Genomic DNA, 23,898 nt, shown 5'->3' on the forward strand with positions numbered 1-23,898 from the left:
CAAGGTAACTCATCCCATTGTTGGATAGCTCTAATCCTTGGGAGATTTTTTTGTGTCATCTAGATTCCAGTTTGTGAAAATCTGAGTTGCAATCCCATATGGAGTCTTGTAACTGAATGTGGAGATCATGAAATTATAATTTATTATTGGTAAATATCTGATTTATATACTTATTTTATATTCCTATACACCCAGAGTCATGTAAAAATTTCTCAGTTGAAAAGGGCTTAAGTGGAAAAAGTTTAAAAAGATCTAATGTAGAGTAATTTTCACTTTATGGAATGTTCACTCATTACCCCTGGTTCAACTCTCTGAGGCTAAAAATACATCTAATCCCATTTCCATATGATAGGATCAAATGAGATAATACATGTAAAGTTCTTTGTAAAACTTGAAAGTGCTATATAGTTGCTAGCACAAATAATAATAATTATTATAATAATAATATTTTCTCCTTGTTTTTCTTGTCTCCAACCAATCTTTATATATGCTATGGACTCAAAGCCCTTTACCACCCCAGTTGTCTTGGTCGGATATTCTAAAGATTATCAGTGTACTTCTTAAGACATGGTACACATAACTAAACACAGCATTCCACAGGAGATTTCTATCTACCTATACCTGGAAGCTCTGCCCTACTTAGTGAAGCTATTCTGTTCTCCTTGGTGTGATGAATGAGATCAGTATTAGTCATAAGTATATATCATGATACTGAAAAGAAAATAGTTCCTATGACAGGACTTCAATGAATGAGATATCAATTCTCACTTTGAAAAGGAGATACAATAGAAAGGAAATACAAATGTCTAGGACTAACATTTTCAGTAAAGACAAAAAAAAACAGAAGGGTTTAGATTAATCTAGTTTAGTTTTTGTTCAATGATATTTGCCCAGATAATTGTTTAAATATGTAGGTATATATTGGATTTAACATATATTTCTACCATGTTTAACATATATTAAACTTGCCATCTAGGGGGAGACTACTTGCCATCTAGGGGAAGACGTGTGTGTGTGGAATTGAAATACAAGATTTTGTAAGGGCTAATGTGTCCACACATGTTTTTAAAAATAAAAAGCTTTAATAAAGGAAAAATATTTGCCCACCAATATTTATTCTGGATAGATTATGATATTTTACCCCCAAAATGAATTAGACCATATTTAAATTATATGTACATTTTCCCTTAATTTAAAAATGTTGCCTAAGTGTTGTGAAGTAGTTAATCTTAGGTTATAGTGACAAAGAAGAACAGTAAGATAATCCAAAACCAGAAAACAATGAAAAAAAAGAACCACTGAGATCTATTTTGAGTGTACACTATACACCTTTGACAATTTTGTCTTTCTATTTATATAAGATTCAGACTGTTAAAATATATATTTATATTATCTAAAACTTGCTCTCAGGCCATAGGGGAGACAGTTTAGAAGCATGCCCCAGAGCAATGAGGAAGCCATGCTAGGACTGGAACTTTTCCCTGGATAAAGCAGGATTTTGTGGATAAACCAAAAAATGGGTAAAGGGAAACTGTGTGGATTGTATTACCAGCATTGTAACACGGCATTATATTTACAACTTTAGGTCAAATATGGCTCAATATTAGTTGAGACTTTTTTAATGGCTTAGAATCATAGAATTTCAAAATTGAAAGAAGCTTCCATGATTATTAAGGGCAAGGATGCAAATCTTTTATTTTATCATGGACCTCCTGAGATGTCTATTCAAGATTATGGATCACTTTCTCAGAATAACATTTTTCAATCAATGAAGAAAAACCTAAATTTTACTAACAGGCTAATGACTTGCCCAGAGTCACACAGCTAGGAAGTGTCTGAGGCCAGATTTGAACTCAGGAAGATGAGTCTCCCTCTATCCACTGTGCCAACTGGCTGCCCCTAAGCCTATATAATACTAATCTCTAATTGCTTCTGGGTTTCTGTAGCCATTTGAATTAGTCTTCAGTTAACAGGGAATTCAATTCAGTCATCATGGGATTCAATTAGTTCAGGAACCTCCAAGTCATCCAACTCCAATAAACAAGCATTTAAATTCCTGATATTTTATATGTGCACATGGTAAATGATTTCTTCAAGTATTTTCAAGTCAAGATTTTTCTGGTGGCCTTCTAATCACTTTAATTTTACTTTCAGTAGCAACACTAAATTCTCTGGGCTACTCTCAATGTGGGACCAATGGGCTTTTCGTTCAGGAATACAGTGACCTGAATGACTATTTTCATCATTTTTGTCCTGTTGTGCAGATAAACTTTCTATTGCAAGACAGACAAATGCAGCACAAAAAGCAACTTTGCATTGAGAATAGGCTGTTGGATGTAGAATAAGAAATTTCAGAATTCAAATCCCATCTGAAACTTGATAATCAGCTAATAAGCAAGTTACTGATCCTCCATTTCTTTACTGTTAAATGAGGATAATAATATTTGTGGATTGTATTTCCCAAAAGGTCACTGCTCCACAATGACCTCAAATAAGGTGATACCTGAAAAACACTTGGTAAATCTTCAAGAATTACATAAATATCAATTACTATTATGTTTTCAATTAGTTGTATTGACTGAGGGCCTACTATGTGTCCAGAAATGTGAGCCTGCAAAGTACTGTGAGACATAAAGCTTTACCCAAAGAGTTCAAAGTTTACTTTGGCAAACAGAGATATAAGCACATAATAATGAGTAAAAAGACAGTAAAATATAAGGTTCTGTGGCACACAAAGAGCCTAAAAGAAATCAGAGAAAAAGACAGACTGGCATGAACTATTTATCCAGGGAAAGTTAAAAGATACAAGATTTAAAGATCCATAAGATAAAGGACAAATGAGAAGAAAATTGAGGAGAAAAGCCTCAGAAAGAGTACAGAAATGAGCCTTTTTTAGAAAGTAGGGGCTGGGATGCGGACAGTGAAGTGATTAGGCTGAAAGGAGCTAGAGAGATGGGGAAATGAAGTTGATTAATTAATAAAGCAACTTTCCACAGACTTAGTTTGGTATGTGGAACAACAAACTTGTGTCCTCAGAATTCTGAAAATCAATCTTATTGTTGCTAATTTGGGAAATAAAAACAAGCTGGGTTGGCCTATGGCAGTGCAATTTATTATCAAGATTGTTAAGGAACTTTTCCACTATACCATTATCTCTTATTACCACAGTTCTGTTCTAGCCATTTTATTACCAGTATATGCCTAGAGAAGGACATAAGATTTATAAAGGAACATGTTACATAGAAACTGGAAAAACAGTGACCTTCAGTCATTATCAACACTGAGTAAACTGGGGACACTTTTATTTTTTGACTATTATTAATCCTATCAATCATGGAAATAAGAAAATCTTGGACACTGATTTTGAAGTAGAGGATAAGAAAATCAAAGGTTTGCACTAAGAAAAGACCTTAGAAGACATCTAGTTCAACTCTCCTCAATCCAGATGAGGAATTTGCTTTTGGTTTCGTTTTTTTTGGGGGGAGGCACTTGGGATTAAGTGATTTGCCCAGCAAGTGAGTGTGAAGTGTCTGATGTCACATTTAAACTCAGGTTCTCTTGACTCGAGGGATGCTGTTCTTTCCACAGCACCCATCTGGCTGCCCCTGGTTTCTATAAAAAATGAAAATTCTATGACTCTATAAAAAGCTACGATCTTTTCTGAAAACCTGTTGAATGACTTGCCTAAAATTACAGAGAACAAATGTGTCAAGATTCAAACTAGGTCCTCTCACTAAATCCAGAATTATGTATAATGCCACTGTGCTATTGAGTGAAAAATTGTAAAAGAATGACCTAGTCAAATAGTTGGTAGAAATGGCTGCATCTAAGGTGAAATGGTTATATCCTAAAGTTATTTTCTTTGTAAATAAATTATCTAACTTACTGCAACTATAATTTCCAGCTATATAGTAGCCTTTAATATACTGTCTCAGAGGAGAAGATAACTCCCCTGTCTCACCAAACTTAACTGCTCTCTGAATCCTATATATTTGCATCTTCTTCTCCAAGATAATCTTCAATTATCTACTTTTTCTCTTCAAGATCTCCCTCTCTCTACTTACTGATTCCCTTCCTTCATTTCTGTCTAAACTCTCATAAACATTCAGATTTCCCATATCCTAGGTCAAGTAAAGTCAAGTCAATTCAAGTAGCACTCACTAAGCAACTATTAACCATGCACTGTGCTATGCACTGGATATGCAAAGAAATGCAAAAGCAATCCATGCCCAGAAAGTGCTCATATTCTAACAAGGAAGACAACATATGCATTCAACTCTGGACAAATGAGATATAGTTAGGATAAACTGGAAATAATCTCAGAGGGAAGGAATCAGCATTGAAGAATAAAGCAACAAAAACAACCCAACTTTTCTAAGCACTCTGCTCCCTATGATTCCCAACATCTAGAATTGTCTCATTGATTGCTTTTACTTTATTATCAATTCAAGGCACAGTCTATTCATTGTTAGCTGTATTTGTCCAAGATACACATACTGATGGATTAAGTCTGTGATCTCTACACCTCAAACTGGCAAAATTTGATCTGCTTGCCATGGCAACCGAAGGCCATACCAATGTACTGTAAAAATTCATTAACAAAGACTACAGAAAAAGATGATGGAAGATTACAGGTGGGACTATCTCAAAAATAAGAAAAAGCAGAAAGAAAAAGAGTTACAAAATGATTTTCATGAAACACAATTAAATGAGAACATTTATAGATGAAATTGGAAAAAGGACAACAAATTAATGAATATAGATACTTGCCAATATTTCTATCATGATTTAAAGTTTGTTTAGAGTCTGGAAACAAATCAGACTGTTGAGCTTAGAGTCTGGAAAACCTGAGATCAAATCTAGCCTCAGACTTTACTCAATTTTGTGAACACTGGACAAGTCACTTAACTCTGTCTGGCTCAGTTTCCACATCTGTGTTGAGCTGGAAAAGGAAATGGCAAGTCACTCTATTGTCTCTGCCAAGAATAAGAGGGTCTCGGTGTGTGTGAATGAAGGATATTCAAATGGAAGGATATTAAAAAATGTTGGAGAAGTAGAAATGATAAGATATGACAACAGACTAGAAATGTGGGGTGAGTGTAAGTAAGGAGTAGAAGATGACAGTATACTTGGATAAACTAGAAGATAATAATATTCCAGTTAGAGTAAGAGGAAATTTAGGAAGAGGGGAGGCTTAGGCTTGGAAAGTTTTGTTTTAGTCATGGGAAGTCTGAGATACCTTTAAGATATCCAATTCAATCACAGAGACAAGTGATTCAGTCCTGGAGCTAAGAATGAATAAGGCTGGAAATATATATTCAGTTCTGAAGTTAAGTAGAAGGAATAAGGCTGGATACATACACACACACACACACACACACACACACACACACACACACACATCTATGGGAATATATATCTATAATCTATTTCTATCTATCTGGGAATCATCATTGAATCTATGGGAATTGATGAGATCAGCAAAAAAAAAAAAAAAAAAAGAGGGGGGAGGTGCCAGGTAGTACAATGGATAGAACACTAGCCTTTGATTTAAAAAGACCTGAGTTTAAATCAAATCATTAGTTGTGTGTCCTTGGGCAAGGCACTTAACTCTGATTGCCTCTATGCCTTCTCCCCCAAAAGGCAATCAGACAGGTAGGGGAAAAACCAGGAGAGGTAAATATCACAAAATCCTAAAGAGATTATCCAAGAAAAGATGATGGTTTAAGTTTTTATTTAAAACTTAATGAAAACTATTTAAAAAGTTATCAAGAAGCATTCATCAATTATGTTCCAGACATTGTTCTAAGTACTGGTGATAATGAACCAAAGGATGTTACCTTGTTAATTTTTTAGAAGAGAACACATGGAATTCTAATCATCTCTATCAATTTTTTTGGAAGCAATACATATGTGCTCTCTTTCTACTTCAAGCAAAAAAAATTGGGCTTTGAACAAAAACAAGCTATTGGATAACCCTTATTTCCCAGAGATATGAAATAATTATAGCAAATGAGAGGAAGGTCCCTTTCTTTTCTCTTTTATATATTCTTATCTAATGTCTTCTTTCAGTTTCCCTTTTTCCTACTTTTGTTTGTTCTTCAAACTAAAGAGAAGGGGAAATAGAAAGCTAGGTGAGAAGTGGAGTCTGCTACTTTCTTCTATTCAGTGATGTACCTTCCTCTTTGACATATAAATAGATAAGAAAAGAGGAAGAAGAGGTTGAAGTGGGGAAAAAAGTAGCAATAATTGTGTCCTGAAATTTGAAAGGAAAGGCAGACAGAGAGACTCTCTGGATGCATGTAAACCTTTTCAGAAAGATTCCACATATTATTCAGGAAATGTAAAGAATAATTAGTATTAATAGAAAAAGATGGCTTTTGATTTTATGCTCAACTACCAATTTAAATAATACATCACTTTCAGTATCATCTTTTGGTGCAAAAGTTTTCTGAAATTGTGAATACAGAAAAAACTTGTGATAGAAATAAATAGAATATACCAAAACAATACATGGAAAACAGTGTGAGATCTTGAGAGAAGTGCAAAAGGGGAAAGAAAACAATTGTACTTGATAAAGAAAAATATATTTTGGGGACAGAATATGACATAGATGTCCAAAATATTTTCTTTCCTCTTTTTTCCCCTCTAATAAAGAGCTTGAGAATGAATATATAGTATTCCTGGAAGGAAAAGAGAGATTCCTTGGAATTTTATTCTAAAAGAATATATATAGCACAATATTGTAAAAAGAGCAAATTGGTGCAATGGTCTTCATGAATCTAGAAATAGAAAATCAGAAATGTTCATCAGAAAATGAGAAAAAAGGACCTGATTGGATTAGGAAATGGAGATGATGTTAGAGGCAAGTGTGTTTTCAACTAGCTTAAGTTGTAAATAATGTGGGTGTGAAAAAATCACTAGAGAGAACAAGTAGACCCTGTGAAGTTTCAACAAGAGAAGTGGGTGTAGAACAAACAAATTCTAAAAGATGGCTACAAAAATAGAGAAACATGTGCATATACAAGAAATAGACCATCTAACACAAAAAAGGAGAAAAGTCAAGCCTCAGGATAATCAAGATAAATACAAGCCCCTCTACAATTATGAGATGCGACATCATTGCTAAATTACTTCAGCAAAAAAGGATAAACAGACACTTTAAAGAAATTTAGGTGTAAAAATCTATTTATGCATTCATTAACTGCTTGATTCAATTTCTCTCACAATATATAAGCTGCTTCTCAAGGACAGAATAGGGCTTCAGAGAAGCTACAAATAATTACACTTTTGGTGCTGAAGTGGAAAGTTACAATAGCAACTGCTGGCGCTCCAGGCCTTGTGTCAGGACGACCAGAGTTTAAATCCAGCTTCAGATAGATACTTTTGAGGAATGGCTCTTGGCAAGTCACTTAACCTATCTGCCTCAGTTTCCTCAATGGTAAATGGGAATAAAACTAATACCTATCTCGCCAGATTGCTGTGAGGATCAAATAAGATAACTGTACTGCACGTGGCACAGTACCTGGCACATTTAGAAAGCCATTTAAAAAATGCTCATTTCTTTCCCCAATACAATAAAATGAGAGTTAATGATTTGTACTCACTAAACCTGGAAATTAACAGAGTGTCTGCTGATTGGGAAATGGGTATGTTGACTGTATGCATTACTGTACTGTAAGAAATGACATTTCTGAGAAATTCAGATAAACACAGGTATGTTTTGTATGAACTGATGCAGAGTAAAGTAAATAAAAACAGGAAAATAATAAATGCAAACAAAAAGAACACTAACCCTAAAACAAATGCAGTGTAATTATAATGACCAATTATGGACCACTGAGAAGAGATGAGAAAATGTACCTCTCCCCCTTCCTCAGTGTGTGGGGAGCTAATGGTGCAGAGTATTGTGTAAAGTATTAAAGATGAAAACTGCTGGTTTGGCTGAATTGGATTTTCTTTGTTAAAGGGTTTTTCTTGGTTACAATGTGTGGGTGGGTAGAGTGTAGCTGGAAATCACTATGATATCAAAATAAGTAAATAAAATAAAATAATCATGTATGGAGGTTCCTCTAGTTCCTACAAAAATATATGTTACTGGAAAATGCAGGAATACTGGGGTTTAGGTTGGGGCAAATATCATTCTCAAAAGATTCTATGATTCTATATTAAATAAGAGAATTTCTATTTTGTCGGAGAGAACTAAGGATGCAGGTCAAAGGAAGAGTATTAGAGTGAAAGTCAGGTTGCCCAAGTTCTATTTTATGCTAACCAAAAAAAAAAAAATGGTGGAAATTATAGCCCTAATTGCCAGTGCTAAAAATTTTGAGCAAGCTAATTTCATGAACTCATTTTTAGGCCCTGGGTTTTCCATCTTTGAGTTGGAAATGCTGACCTAGTTGAAATTATTTTAAGCCTGTTTTTAGTTCAAATGTCCTATTATTCTCTATGATTATGAGATTGCTGGATTTAGGGACTGGATGTCTAGGTTAAAATGGGGTTCTAACTTACTTTAGTTTACCACAAAACTTTTATCAGCATATTGCTTAAATTTTCTGGGCCTCAAATGAGAGAACTTTTCTGTATGAGCTCCAAGATCTATTCTAGTTCTATAATCAATGACCCTGGGGTTATTTTTTATGTGGGATCTGATTATGCCTTAACTTTTTGTTTTATCTGTTCCAGTGGTAATCTCATTGTTTGCTTGTTCTGTTCATTTCACCCATCTATTTATCTAGATAGCTATTTATTGATACACCCATTCATTTATAATTGAAAGTATGATATACTGAACAGGTCTGGTCAAGAAGATCTGGATTTACATCTTATCCTGGGACATATTAGCAATGAAAAACTTACAATCTATTACAGATCTCAAGAAATTCTCAGATATAAATCACAGATGAGTTATCCATCTACATTAGTGAATGAAGTTTCTATACTGGTTGTTCTCTATACCAAAGAAATTATAAGTCTAAACACATATACAAAATCATTAATTCACATTTATATAGAACTTTAAGACTGACAAATTGTTTTTTCTCAACAAGCCAAAAAAGTGAGTAGGGCAAGTATAGATAAGGAAAAACACTTAGTGACTTGCCATAGCCACAAAGCTAGTAAGTATGAGAGCTGGGATTTGAACTAAAATTTCTTTAATCTAAATTCAACATTCATTTTGTTCTATCACAATGCACTTCTGCAGTTATGTTATGTGATTTTTATTTATAATTCTCAGCATGAAACCTTGAAAGCTCTTTGTATGATGTATTCTATGGCAATCTTTTGAGTGAATAGATTAAAATAAATAATGTTCTGAATAGCTTAGGAGTATGTTTCTATTATTCTACTGATTACATAAGTATAATTGAAAGCAGATTCTTCTCTGAGTGAATCAAAAGTTTACACTCAGAAAAATAAGGAAACAAAATTCCAAGAATGAAAGATAGTAGGAACCTTTATTAAAATATTTGTAAAGTAGATGTAAGCCCTGTTTTAAGAGGAAGAAGAAAGAAATTTAAAGTCTATTGCATGGGAAAAGAAATCTAGGAAAAACTAATGAAAGAGACAAACATTTTAATTGAGAAGAAAAGAGATTGATGACTATAATATACAAAATAATTATTCTGGAGGGTTAGAGGGATTATTAGGAAAGCAAAAGACTTATTATCATAGAAGAAAATATGTTTTCTCATTGCTTAATTGGACTCTCAACATTGAGGGAGAGAAATATGGACAATTTTTGAAGATGAAGTAATAATAGTTACAAGTTTTCAAAGTAAGAAAAAGACTTGGTTGGGAATTACAATGAATGTAACAATTCTATGAGTTATGAAAAAAGGACTAGAGTGAAAAGTCAAGTGAAAAGTATATAAGGAACTGTCAACCCCAAATGATTTGAAAGTGAAAAATCATTTTCATGCTGAGTAATATTCACAAGAAAGTTTCTTACCTGAGTTTACTGTTCAACTTTTCATGTTTTCCATTGAAGTTCACACTACAAAGACCTTTCAATTTGGGATGTGAAGAGTCAGCCATGAAATTTGCCTGTGTTTCTTTTTCCAAACGATGATGAAACATTGCCTCCTTTTTCAAGTTTATGTCTGAATAGGGGCAGCCATAAGCACTGTTTTGTATTTTAAAAAAAGGTAAAGGAAAAACAATTATCAGTGTGTAGTGATAAGCCACTGATCAGAATAGAGTTAGAGCAGCATTTAAAAATTGGAAAGATACATTCAGCTTGCACCCAATACAATGAATTTGTTTTTCCTTATCCGAAACTTTTTGTCTGATAAAATGTCAGATTCCAGATGATTAGTCAGCAGAAACAGTTTTTGGAATATTTAAAGTTTCATAAATATAACATAAGGAAATATTTTCCATATGGTAATAAAATGCATTTGTAATATAACAGTTAATATGTCCAGATGATGTCAGTTTAGAGGTTGGATTTCAGTAGGTAAAACATATATCGCAAAATAAAGCCTATGGACAAGTAGACAATCTTATCAATCTTATAAATATGATTTTATAATTAACATCAGTAAATATATAAAATAATTATATGGAAAACAAAATATAAGTATATTAAATATAATTAATAAATATTATTAGATGTTATTTATAATATAATTTATTTTCATACTAACAATTAGGAAATATCATTTTGTTTTTTAAATAGTAGATGAAAAAGTCTGAAATGCCTGCTTAGTTTAAACAACCTTGCTTGATTTCATCAGTTTAAGTATTCCCTACTTAGAGGAAGCTAGGTAGTACAGTGGATAGGGTGAAGATCTTAGGGTCAGAAAGATTTATGTGCTATTCCTACATAAAATACTTATTAGCTATGTGACCCTGGGGAAATTACTTAACCTTCCTGTCTCAGTTTATCACGGGGCTGTTGTTGAGATTAAATAAAATAATATGTAAAAATGCTTTGCAAACTTTAATTCATATTTTTGTTCTGTACATATAGATTCCAATTCCTTTCTCCCTACCAAATGGTCTTCACTATTAGCTGAAAAGAATTTATAGTCTGATGACCCAGCAAATGGTGATGACCAGCCTTTCCCAACTTAGTTTTGAACTCAAGAGGGAGACCTATTGCCCGTTTCCAGACAATGCTTAAATTTTTTCCACCTACAGAAAATTTTCTACAGCTTGTACTCTGTTGGTCTCCAAGAACCCAAGTAAAGCTGAAGAATTTTCATGTAAGCTGATGAAAAAATGTGGTTGATGCTCCAAGTAGTACAGAGTCACAGATATCAAACTAGTTTTTATGATAAGGATTTGCCATAGAAAATAATTAGATATTTGGTTCCTCCAAAAATCTTGAATGGGTTTGATTACTACTAACAGATATTTCAAATCAAAAATCAGAATCTCAGAAAGGAGTTTCAGTGTAGTGAATTAATAGTTATCAAAAAAGTCTTTTTTATATCTAAAATTTCTAATTTATAATATCTAATTAGATGATTTCATTTCAGATGCCCAATTTCCACTGCTTTGTTACTCCTTCTTCTAGGTATTAGTTACTAATCACTTCCCCCTTCACCATGGAGACATCTGTGGAAGGTATGAATCCAACTATTATCACCAAAAGCTAGGATCTCTATTGCCTCTCTATACCCCAAATAGACATCTTCTCAAGGGGTTGAGAATGGGAATGAGATGCTTTCAAGCTGACCCAATATTCCTGCTGTACTTGTTAATAACCATTTATTTGATGCTTGATGAATAACCTTTTTACCTACACCAAATGGTTCATTTATTCCTTTATTCATGTACTCAAAAATATGAGAGCTTATATTATGCAAAGCACTTGAAAATACAACGTTCAAGGTACTCAGACAATTTAGTAGATTTATTAATCATATTCAAAAAATAAAAGAGTAAAAGTATCCATATATTTAGAACCTCTTGAGGCAACTTTTAATCATTTTTTTAAAAATTTAACTTGTGATAGATTTTTTCCCCAATTATGTGTTTCTCTTTTAATTTAGCTGCATTACTTTTGTTTCTACAAAAACTAAAATGTATGCAATCAAATTGTCTATTTTATCTACTGTAAATTTTTCTACTTCTTATTTGGTCATAAGCTTTACTATCCATAAAGATCCAAATGATGACTTCTTCCTCCAACTTGTTTATGATTATACACTTTTACATCTAAGTCATGTATCCATGAGAGAGCTTACCTTGATATGTGGTGTGAGACAGTTGATCTAAATTTATTTTCTCTCAGATTATTTTCCAGTTTCCCAAGAAGCTGTCAACTAACTGACTTCTTGAGATCCAACCATTGAAATACTGACAGTGGACCCAAGTGATTAAATAGTAAAGGCCCAGCTGAGAGCATTATTAAGGAGAAGACCAGAATCAAGGATTAGTAAAAGAAAAGCCACCCTTTGGAAGCCATTAATGGTTTGTTTATAACAGTTTATATCTTTCCTCAAAAGGAAACAGTTAAAGGAAGATATAAAAGCATACACAGAGCTAGACATCCTCTTGGATATCTTGGTAATGTGAAAATCTCTCATTTTGCTTATATGAATCACAAGAAAAGAAGGGCTCTGTTTAACTGCAGAATGAGAGCATTAGATAAGAAATAAAAGATGGAGAAAAGAGAATAGGTATTTATTAAGTACCGACCACGTGCCAAGCACTATGCTGATCACTTTACAAATACTGGTGGATCATTTTACAATTATTAGTTAATCTCCTTAAAAATATCAGCCTATGATGATCACTTTACAAATATTACTTCATTTAATCCTTATATCAACCATAGAAGAGAAGTGCTACTATCAGTGCCATTTTATAATCGAAAAAACTAAGGCAGATCTTGAAATAGACAAGCCTAATAGCTAATAAGCATCTGAGGCCAAATTTGAACTCAGATCTTCTGCACTCCAGGACAGGTGTTCTATCTACTGGGCCACCTAGTTATATTTTAGGACTGAAGGATGGCCAAAGGAAGGATAGAAATTTAAAAAATATTTTTATTATGGTAGAGACTTTCCCTCAAAGCATAAAACTTAGTACTTTTGTTTAAAGGACCTAAGAATCTAGCATAAATTTTTATTACAAGATTTTTATTAGCATTATTTGCTTGAAATTTTCTTTACCCCTCCCTTAATTTCATCACATCACTCCCACTTGAATCAGTCTGTGTAACATTAAAGTTTTCTCCTCTGATATTTTAATTTCCCTGCATTTACTATATCCCTTGCTTCCTGCTTCACTGAATTACATTTTATTTCCCTTAATCTATACTATATATCAATCCCTGCAGTCATTTAATCGCACTCATTCATTTTTTTCAAAATCCTTCCAGCTAGACTTTATCTCTTTGGCAATAAGGCAGGGGCAATGTAATATCAACCCACCTCACTAGGGTATAATATTCTCTGAATTATATGAGGCAAATATTCTGAGGACACATCCCCAAATCACAAAGATGGGAATAAAACCTGAAGTTCAATTTACTATTTTTAAAAGATAAAGGCAAAAATTGCATATGCAGAGAAGACATTAAAGAAGAAACCTCTTAAGGAAATGTAACATAAAAACAAAAGTTCAAAGGATCATTAATTTAGAGCTGAAAGGGCTCTAAGAGGTAAGCGAATTCAACTTGATTCATTTTACAGATGAAGAAAGTGAGGTAGAGAAATTAAGTATCAGGTAGGATTTGAATACATGAATTTCTGATTCCAAGCCCAATACTCTGTCAACTGCCACCTTTTGTTGTTGTTGTTTACTCATGTCCAATTCTTTGTGAACCCATTTAGGATTTTCTTGGCAAAGATAATGAAGTTATTTGCTATTTCCTTCTCCAGCTCCTTTTACAGATGAGGAAACAGAGATTAAGAAGATTACCCAAGTTCACATTTCCGGTAAGTATTGGAGGCCATATTTGAGCTTTGGACTTCTTGACTCCAGGCCCAACACTTTATCCATTACAAAACCTAATTACCCCAACTGCCACCAGATAGTAATAAAAAGCTTAAAGATGAAAAAAAAAAAAAAAACAAACCTCTGAACATTTTAAAGCACACATCCTTTTAACAAAGCAAATTTATAAAACTCTAGAGTCCCTCATTTTGTCAAAGATTCCTGTGTTGTTTTGCTTGTGGCTTTTGGAAAATAAAATTTAAATGTACAGTATTTTGTAAAATTACAAGGTGCTATGTAATATTAACTATTATCACTCTATGGTTATACTTTTATGTTTATCATTTGTATGACACTTAATTTTATTGATAAGGCATCAGATTGATAAAAAGTTTTAGTATTAAGGAAATTAATACAGTGACATTTTCATATATGCCAGTTAAGGAAAGTAAAACATTATGAGAGCCACTCTCCAATAAACAAGTAGCCAAAGGATATGAATGAGCAATCCTTGAAAGAAGAAATAAATAATTATGAACAACCAACCATGTAAGAGAATATTCTGAGTCATTAATATTAACTTTTACCTCACATTTATCAGAGTGGCAAGGATAACAAATTACCAAAATGGTAAATTATGGCGGAATTACGAGAAGAGGGCATATTAAAATCATGATACCATATATATCATTTGAATCAGTGATACCATTATGCCAGTAAGACAGAAAGAAAGGCTCCATATATGCCAAAACAGTTATAATAGTACTTTGTTAGCAAAATAAATAAACTAGAAATAAGGTAGATCATCATTAACTGGTGAACAGCTGAATAAATCTAGGTATAGGAATTAATAGAAAATTATTGTGCCATAAGACATAATAGATAAGAATAATTCAGAGACCCTTGGGAAAGTTTAAATAAACTTATGCAGGATAACCTAATCAAACATAAAAGAACATTATATACAACAATAATAACCCCAAAGAAAATAATCATAGACAACAGAATTCTCAATGCTATAAAAACCAATAATTAAACCATAAAAAACAATCTTGTCTCTGGAGGAAATATGCTGAAATATACCTCTTGGCAAACAAGGTTATAGCTGCAACATAATTTAAATATATTTTTGCATTACATGAAAGGTCCATTGCATGTAAGGAGGGTGAGGGGAATTCTGCTTATATAAAAAATAAAATAACAAGAAAACATTTAGATAAGTTTGGGGTTACTTCATTATCATTTTAAAACATAAAAAAAGAAATAACAAAGTACAAAGAAAAACTGAAGAATGAGAAAGGTTCCCATTGCTGACCCAGGCATGTGTTATATAATTGGAATCTGGTCATTTCTATTTTCAGGGGGAAAACGAACAAGTAAGCATTAGGTCTATAACAACATCCAGAACAAACACACTGCTTATGTCTAAGGAATGAAAGGCTGCTAAAAAGTAGAAACAAACCACTAGAAAAGCTTTTTGCTGCCAAGATGGCCCAACCACTTCAAAGAGATTTGGACAGAAGATAAAGATTCATGGTAGGTCTTTAAGAAGCATTATCATCCAATCTGAGAACAAAATTGGGGTAATGTTAAAAATAAGAATTAAAGACAGATGACAGGAGCATCAAAGTACTTTTCTTTATTCTTTTTACCTTATATGTGTATTTATTCAAAACCATCATTTAATACTTAACTGCTTTGATAGAGAATTTTAGATTTTTAAGGAAGAAAAGGATAACGATCAATGCAATAGGCAAGTCACTAAGCATCAATGGGTTTCAATTTCTTTAGATGCAAAATGAGGGGGTTGGGTTGTATGATCCTTGCAGCCTAATTTTTTTTAAAGTTCACTAATTTGTTTCAGAAAATTTTACCTTTGACACTGTACACAGTAATAGCAATATTGTACAATGATTAACTATATTTGACTTAGTTCTTCTTAGTAATACAATGATCTAAGATAATTCCAAAAGACGTGTGATAGAAAATGCTATCCACATCAAAAAAAAAAAAAAAAAAAAAAAAAGAACTGACAGTGAATGAATTCAAATCAAAAATACTGTTTTCACTTTTTTGGTGTTTTTTTTTCCCTTTTGTTTTGTTTCTTCTTTTACAACATGATAATATAGAAATATGTTTTATGTGATGGCACATGTATAACTTTATCAGATTACTTGACATCCTGAGAAGAGGAGAGGGAGAAAAATTCAGAACTCAAAATCTTATAAAAATAAATGTTAAAAAAATAGAATGGTATTTGCAAAGCAGAAAAAGAAAAAGGAAATTCCAACTCTGATTGACTAGATAAGAAAGATGCTACAGATATATCATTATTCAAATTCTGGCAGGTTTTTAATTTAAGAAGAAATACATAGCCTTTTGAATACTGAATGTACAAATTTAATGCTATAGAACAAGGAGATGATGATTTCAGAAATAGTATGCTGAGTCTACTGATAGACTGGTGTATCCTCTATAAAAATTATACACATCAAAAACTAGAGATATATTTGTCAGTGTTCTTTTTTTTTAAAATAGAAATACTCCTGTGAAATGTGTGTGTGTAAGGATATCACATCTCATTTTATTTAAAGCCTCTCATTTTTATTCTAGTAGTACCAAAAGCAAAATTTGAACCCAGATTCTTTGACACATACTGTACTACAATAAATCTGTTAGACATAATGACAATATGATGTAGCAGAAAGAAACATGGGTTTGAATGTCTGAAATTTTCTCTCTGGGTCATTCTAGCATTTGAACCTCCTGAAAAAATTAAAGGGTTCACTCAAATTCTCTTGCCTTACATTTTTCTCTACTTTTAAATACATTTTGCTTATAATAAAAGCAAACCCTTCTATTTACTTTTTTGGAACAATGTTGAACAAAAACTAATATCCTAAAAGGAAGAAAAAAAAAAGAAAAGCTAAAAACAAACATTTTCTCAAGTGGTTTAAATTTTTTTTCTTTTTTTAAATGTATGTATATTTTTATTTAAAATTTAAATACAAAATACATTAAAAAGTAGATGAAGAAAAATATTGTCATGTGCACAGCAGAACATAAGAGATGATTTAAAATATGAAAAAATAAATTTCCAATGAGAAAAGTCTATGTAATAAATACTACTAATTGTATTCAAAACTGTTCCTCTTTTTTTTTTTTTTTGCTTTCTTGTAGGTTTTCTTTTGTTCTTTGCTTAGCACTTTTAACTTTTTCTTTTTCTTCCCTTTCCTTCTTTTTTTGAACTACTCATCAATGACAATGTTAGACATATGGTTAACATTTCCACATATAAAGCATAAACAATTTGTCCTTATTGAGTCCCCTGAAATTAATCTAATGTTATCTAATATTTTTCTTGGATCTTATATGTGAAATTTTCTCTTAAGTTCACATTTTCTTGCAAAAAAATTCTGAAAGTCCAACAATTTACTGAATATCCTTTTTTCCCATTCAGGATTATGCTTAATTTTTTTGAGTAGGATATTTTCAAAAGGTCTATTTGACTTACAGACCAAATAGGTCTATTTTCAAAAGACCTATAATCCTAGTTCTTTTGCTCTTTGATATATGGTGTTCCAACACCTGTGGTGTTTTAATGTAGCCACTGCTAGGTCTTGTGTGATTCTGTGACTCCAGAATATTTGAAATTTATTTTTCTTGTTGCTTGTAATATTTCCTTCTTGATCTGAGAGATTTCAGAATTTAGCTATGATGTTTCTGTAGAATTTTCTCAAGTAATTATTGATGGATTTTTTTTTTATTTCTACTTTCTCCTCTTGTTTTAACACTTCAAGAAAATTTCCTCTATTTCTTGTATTATATCAAGATTCTTTTTTTGGTTATAGTTTCAAAGTAGTCTAATTAGTCTTATATTTTTCTTGATCTGTTCTCTAGATCTGTTGTTTTTCTTATGTTTCACATTCTTTTGCATTTTTTCATTCTTTATATTTTGTTTTTACTATTTCATGGTCTCTTAAAACTTCCCTGGCTTCCATTTGCTTAATTCTAGTTTTCAAATAGTCATTTTCTTCCTTAAGATTCTGGATGTCTTATTCTAGATGGTTGACTTTCTTCACATAATCTTTTTGTTTTTCTTAGACTGTTTTTATTTATATATTTAGTTTTTAATTTTTCCTCTAAATTAAAATCTCTAAAAAAATCTTATATGAATTATTTTGGGGTAGGTGAACATTTGACATTATATTTTGAGGTAGGGGAGGCTTTTTAAAATTTCAGTATCCTCTGAAGATGAAACCTGGAATTCCCTATTTCCATATTAACTCTCTTTTGCTTGCTCATTTTGTAGCAGACTGTTAGTGTAATTATCTCTAGTTCTGGGATCAGGGTATCTGGGATCAGAGGGATGGTTCTTTGGTCTCAGATCATCCTTTTCAGTTCTCCCCTCTGATCTAGAACTCCCAAACCAAGAAATCCACTTTCCTAGGAGTGCCTGAAGGTATTTACAATTCACAGGAACCAAACCCCTTTCTTGGTCCTGGTTTCTTCCAGTCTTCTCCAGTTGCCCCAAGAGAAGCAATATTCTGTCCCAACTCTTAATTGTCTTTTAACTGCTATGAATTTGCTCTGAGATGTACTTTTGTCTGATTTATGGGAGAAATCTGAAGAACTTGTAATTTTCTGACCTACTCCACTATTTTCCCAAAATCCTCTTTCCTTTCAAGTGACTGTAAAGGAATCTTACATCTATAGCACAAAAAAGAAAAAAAATTATTTTATATTAAAAGTACTGCTTATATTGGATGGGATGGAACTAGTGCTAGAAAGACATTTATGAGAACTCCTAGGGGAATTCTGTGAGTGAAATCTCCTTAGAAAGTTTGAAAACACTGGGAAGACTATAAAGAATTGGGGCTCTCTGGAACATCAATCATGATCTCTAAAATTCCTCTAAAATTCAGACCTCTGTGCAAAGATGGTCTATAAGAAGCTATCTTTTATTTTTGCTTTAAAAAAGATGAAACTTCACTCTCTAACTATATCTAATGCATGGGGTAGACATTCAAAGAGAGTCTAGTAGCTACCTACTACAATGATTCTCTTTTTTCATGTGTCATTTACAATTCAGTAAGGTGGTGACAAGGATGTCTTTCTCTATGATATGACATTTATGTCTCCTGTTATGCAAAATGTGAACTAGACAGGAATGATAGAATGTTAAGATGGGAGAGACCTTGGGGATTCTCTAATACAAAAAGGTCTGAATATTTTTGTGTGCCATGGATGCAATGGACAATTTGGTGATGCCTTTGGACCATTTCTCAGAATTTTAAAAAGATAAAGTAAATTATATAGGATAAAGTAAAAAATATAGGACAAAATATATAGGAAACCAATTATATTTAAATTAAAATAGATTTTTTTTGCATTTAAAGTCATGGAAATCCCTGAAGTCTATATATGTATCTTAGGTAAAGAACCCTGATTTAGTCCAATTCCTTCATTTATACAGAAGAAGTAAGCCTTTCTAAAATCACAAAGCTAGAGTAGAATGTAAGACCTAGAACCCAGTCTCAAACGGGAGTGTCTTCCTTTTAAAAAATTTACGTTATGGTAATTTCCTGATTTTTCATCCCTTTTCCTTTCTTTATTTCATTAAATTTATCCTTGTAACAAAGAAAGACTTTGAAGAAAAGCGGTTACTTTTTCTACTGCACTGGAAGAAAAAAAAATCTGAGAGCTTTTCATGGACTACAAAAGAAGCAGAAGGTCAAACATAAGGATATTTGTAACCTATTATTTTTCCTTCAAAAAAGTACTCTTTGTTATTTCAAATAGAATGCAAGTATTCTAATTATATAAAAGATAAAGGGAGGATATCATATTTTGTTGGCATTACATTATGATCAATCTTTTAAGAACTGTACAAAAATGAGAGTTTTGAGTTGTTTTGCTATTGTAATATTTTGAAAAATGATGCCAGAACAGGGAAAGACAATAAATAACGTAGGTAAGAAAACATTAAGTACCTATTATGTACCAACCACCATGCTAAGTGCTTTATAAATATTATTTCATTTGATCTTTATAGTAACCTTGGGGAGAAAAATGCTAGTATGACCTTTATTTTACAGCTTAGGGAATTGAGACATTCAGAGGTTAAGTGATTTGCCCAAGCATCACACAGCTAGTAAATATATGAGGCTGGATTTGATACAAATCTTCTTGATTCCATGCACAGCATTCTCTCCACTGGGTCAATTAGCTGATAAAGTCTCTTTCTTCTAAGGTACTTTAATTAATAGTCCCTAAACTCTCCTAAATTGTAAATTATAGTAAAGAAGAGCATCATCTCAATAAATATCATGTTAATGACCTTAAATAATATCTACCCAATGGCTAATGTACCCCAAGAGTAATTGTGCAGGGAATGCATCTGGAATACATAGTTTTGAAATTTCTAATAGCTACTACCTGCATAGTTAACATCCCACAGTCAATTAAACAGATGGAGTGATAATAAGACTGCAATATTGATTCAATGAAAGTTATTAAAACAGCCATGGATATGTGTTTCCACTACAATAGTAACAATTACTTACTTTGTAAAATTTTTCTTACAGATTCATTCTTTGCATAATATGCTCAAGTTATTGGAACACATCAAAATTTTCCAGGGTTATTTTCCAGGATATATCACAAAAGAAATCTAATTGTTAAACCGAGAACATGTTTCCATTTTATTTCTTTTTGGTAAAGGTGATTATAAAATGATACTAATATACTGTGGCTGTGTATTTATGCATGTGCAAAATTATACATAATATATATATCATAGCATCAGCACACACTAAATATATATACTAAAACTATTTTATATACTAAATATATATTTTGTTGTCAAATCATGTCTGATTCTTCGTGATCTCACGGACCATATAGCATGGCAGGGGCTTCTATTCACTATTTCCATATACATATAAACATATGTGTATATGTTTATATATATGTATACATATATAGACACATCTATTTTTAAACATCATATAAATATATCTTTTAAAATAATTTGCTGAAACAACTAGTCACATTCTCTAAAGAACAGCACACACAATTGTAAAATTATATATTTTTGATTGCCCAGAAATAATTCTAAGTGCTAAATCCAATATGCAATGAAAAAATATGAACTCACTGATTCATTCAGAAAATATCAATCAAGTGTCTACTATGTATGTGGCTCCATGTGGTATCTGTGATACCTGTCTTCAAGGGGTTTTCAGTCCAACAACAGGAGAAATAAAATATATAAACAAATGATTAGGATACTTGATAGAATATGAAAGAAAAATAAGGGACATTCCAGATAGACTGTAGGGAAGAATGATTACTACTGACAGGGGTACCAGGGAAATTTATGGGTGAAATTTTATACAAAGTAAGAATTAAAGAATGAGTAAATTATCACCAATTAGGATAGGAGAAAAACAGAAGGAACAATAGAACCAGAGTCAAGCTAGACACAGAGAGACCTCTCACCAATCAGAAATTCAGGGAAGAAGGGTGGCAGGTGAAATACCTGGTTAGAAGTCCTCCAGCATGGTAGGAAGAGGGAAGATAACTAGGAATAGAGTGTACAATGGATTATTAGAAGGATGTAGACATGTTGTCAAGGAATTGGCATGGTAGAGAATGAGACCTGACTTTCAAATACAGTTTCAAAAATGTAATAGCTGTGTGACTCTGGCCAAATAACTTAAACCCTATTTGTCTCAGTTTCTCCATCTGTAAAATGAGGTGATAAAAAGAATGGCAGCCATTCCAGTTTTTTTTTTCTTTTAAAAATCTCAAAAGAGGTCAAAAAGAGCCAGATAGGACTAAAATGACAGCAACAATAAATATATTATCAAAGTCTGACAGTATATGCAATGTTTCTCTCACATGGCCTATCCACTTTGCAAGGAAACTATCTTCTCATTTTCTTTTTAGGAGCTAAGTTTTTATCATCATTACTTTATAGCACTTAGTTTCAATTTTGTTATTTCTCTTTATTTCATTGTAGCCATTGTGCATTATTTTCCAAGTCTTGTTTACTTCACTTTGCCTCAGTTTATATAAATCATTCCATGCATCTCATGTATACACTATAAGAAATTATAGGAAAGTATTATTTCATTATTTTGAGGAATCAGTTTGTTAAGCCCTTGCACCAATGATGAACATCTAACAGTTCTCTATTATCACAAAAATCCTTTTTACAAATATTTCAGTCTATAAGAGCCTTGCTTTTCTTCACTGATATCCTTGGAGCATATAGAATGCAGTAGAATCTACAGATCAAAGAATAGGGGCATTTAGTTACATTGTTAACATAATTCCAAATTGTTTCCCAAGATGATTCAGTCAGCGCTCTGCCATATCAACAGTACATCAGTGTGCCTATTGTTCCATAATCCCTGCAAAACTGATTCCTGCTATCTTTTATCATATCTGCCAACTTGCTAAACTTCAATGCTTATTTTGAAGTGTATTTCTCTTATATGTGACTTGGAACATTCTTTTATATGGCTGATAATGATTTGAAATTCTTTTTTGTTGATATCCTTTGACCAGTTTAATTATTGAGAATGAGGCTTAAGACAAATATTTTTCTGCCTGTCTTGGTTATCAGAACCTTTATCAGAGATAGAAAGATTCTCTCCCCAACTTGACCATTTCCCTTCTCATAGAAGTTGCATTAATTTCATTTATAGGAGACATTTTCAATTTCATGAAATTAAAAGTAATTTTTATATTTTGATACCATGTATTTGGTTTGCTCCTGAGGGAAAAATGCCTAGGAATATAAATTATTAAGAATTCACAACATGCCAGATACTATGATAAACACTTTAACAAATATTATTTCATCTGATTTTCACAACCATCCTGGAAATAGGTACTATTATTATTCCAATTTTATAGAGGGGAGCTAGGGGGTCCAGTGGATAGACTGCTGGGCCTGAAGTCACAATGATTCATTTTCTTGAGTTCAAATCTGGCCTCCAACACTTACTAGCTTTGTGACACTAGGCAAATCACTTAACTCTGTCAGTTTTCTCATCTGTAAAATGAGCTAGTGTAGGAAATAGAAAATTGCTCCTCCATCCTTGCCAAGAAAATCCCAAAGGGGGTCACAGAGTCAGACATGACTGAAAATGACACAACAGGTGAGGAAACTGAGGCAGACAGAAGTTAAGTGCTTTGTTCATGGTCACTTATTATGAAGTATCTGAGCATGAATTTGTACTTAGATTTTCCTTACTCTCCATGATTCAAAAATCAACCTTTATTAGTACAAGATGAGGAAACATAGCTGAATAATAGTTTATATGACCAGTTGGGGAAGGTTTAGTAGGCTGCAAATCACTATGAGTCAAGAGTTCAATAATAGCCAAGAAATCCAGGTTGTTCTCAGAGGCAAAGCTTCCAAAAATAAGGAGCCTTTATAAAATCTTTTTGATAAAAACTTATTCTATTTAATCTCTTCTGGTCAGAATAATTTGAAGCATGGTGTACAGTTCTGGCTGTCACATTTTAGGAAGGATAGATGAATATTCTGACACTAGGAAGTGTCTAAAAATGATAAGCAGGAGGGGGAAGAGCCTCAAATAATTTCAAATGATTTGCCTGAAAGAATTCGGCCCCTTTAGCTTGGAGAAGAGGACTTGGTAAGTAACATGATAATTATCTCCAAGCATTTGAAAGGCTATCACATAGAAGATGGATTTAACTTCTTCTTGTACAACTTCTAGCAGTGAACGTACAGCACAAAGAAATAAATGCAGGCCTGAACCAAAAGCAACTTACATGAAGCAAAACAAGCCCCCCACCAAAATCTGACAGTTATAGTTTGTGTTGGATCATGTTGCCTTGAGAAATAGTGGGTTCCTATTATCTATGAGAAGCAATTAAAAATGGTGTGAGATTTGAAGTCAGTGAGTGTAGATGCAAATCCTAATTCTGCTAGCTATTACCTGTGTGGGGTCAGGTAAGTCACAA

The 23,898-nt window shown here is 32.5% G+C and overlaps 1 protein-coding gene across 1 annotated transcript in view; it reads right to left on the reverse strand.

The window, feature by feature from the left end:
* Window positions 1-23,898, reverse strand: part of L3MBTL4 (L3MBTL histone methyl-lysine binding protein 4) — a 489,530-nt gene that overhangs the window by 146,674 nt on the left and 318,958 nt on the right. Inside the window, exon 15 of the mRNA XM_031946621.1 lies at window positions 9,953-10,126. Coding sequence (XP_031802481.1) covers window positions 9,953-10,126 — 174 coding nt within the window. The remainder of the gene's footprint in view (window positions 1-9,952; window positions 10,127-23,898) is intronic.

This window comes from Sarcophilus harrisii, chromosome 1 (assembly GCF_902635505.1).
Source record: "Sarcophilus harrisii chromosome 1, mSarHar1.11, whole genome shotgun sequence".
Lineage (NCBI taxonomy): Eukaryota > Metazoa > Chordata > Mammalia > Dasyuromorphia > Dasyuridae > Sarcophilus > Sarcophilus harrisii.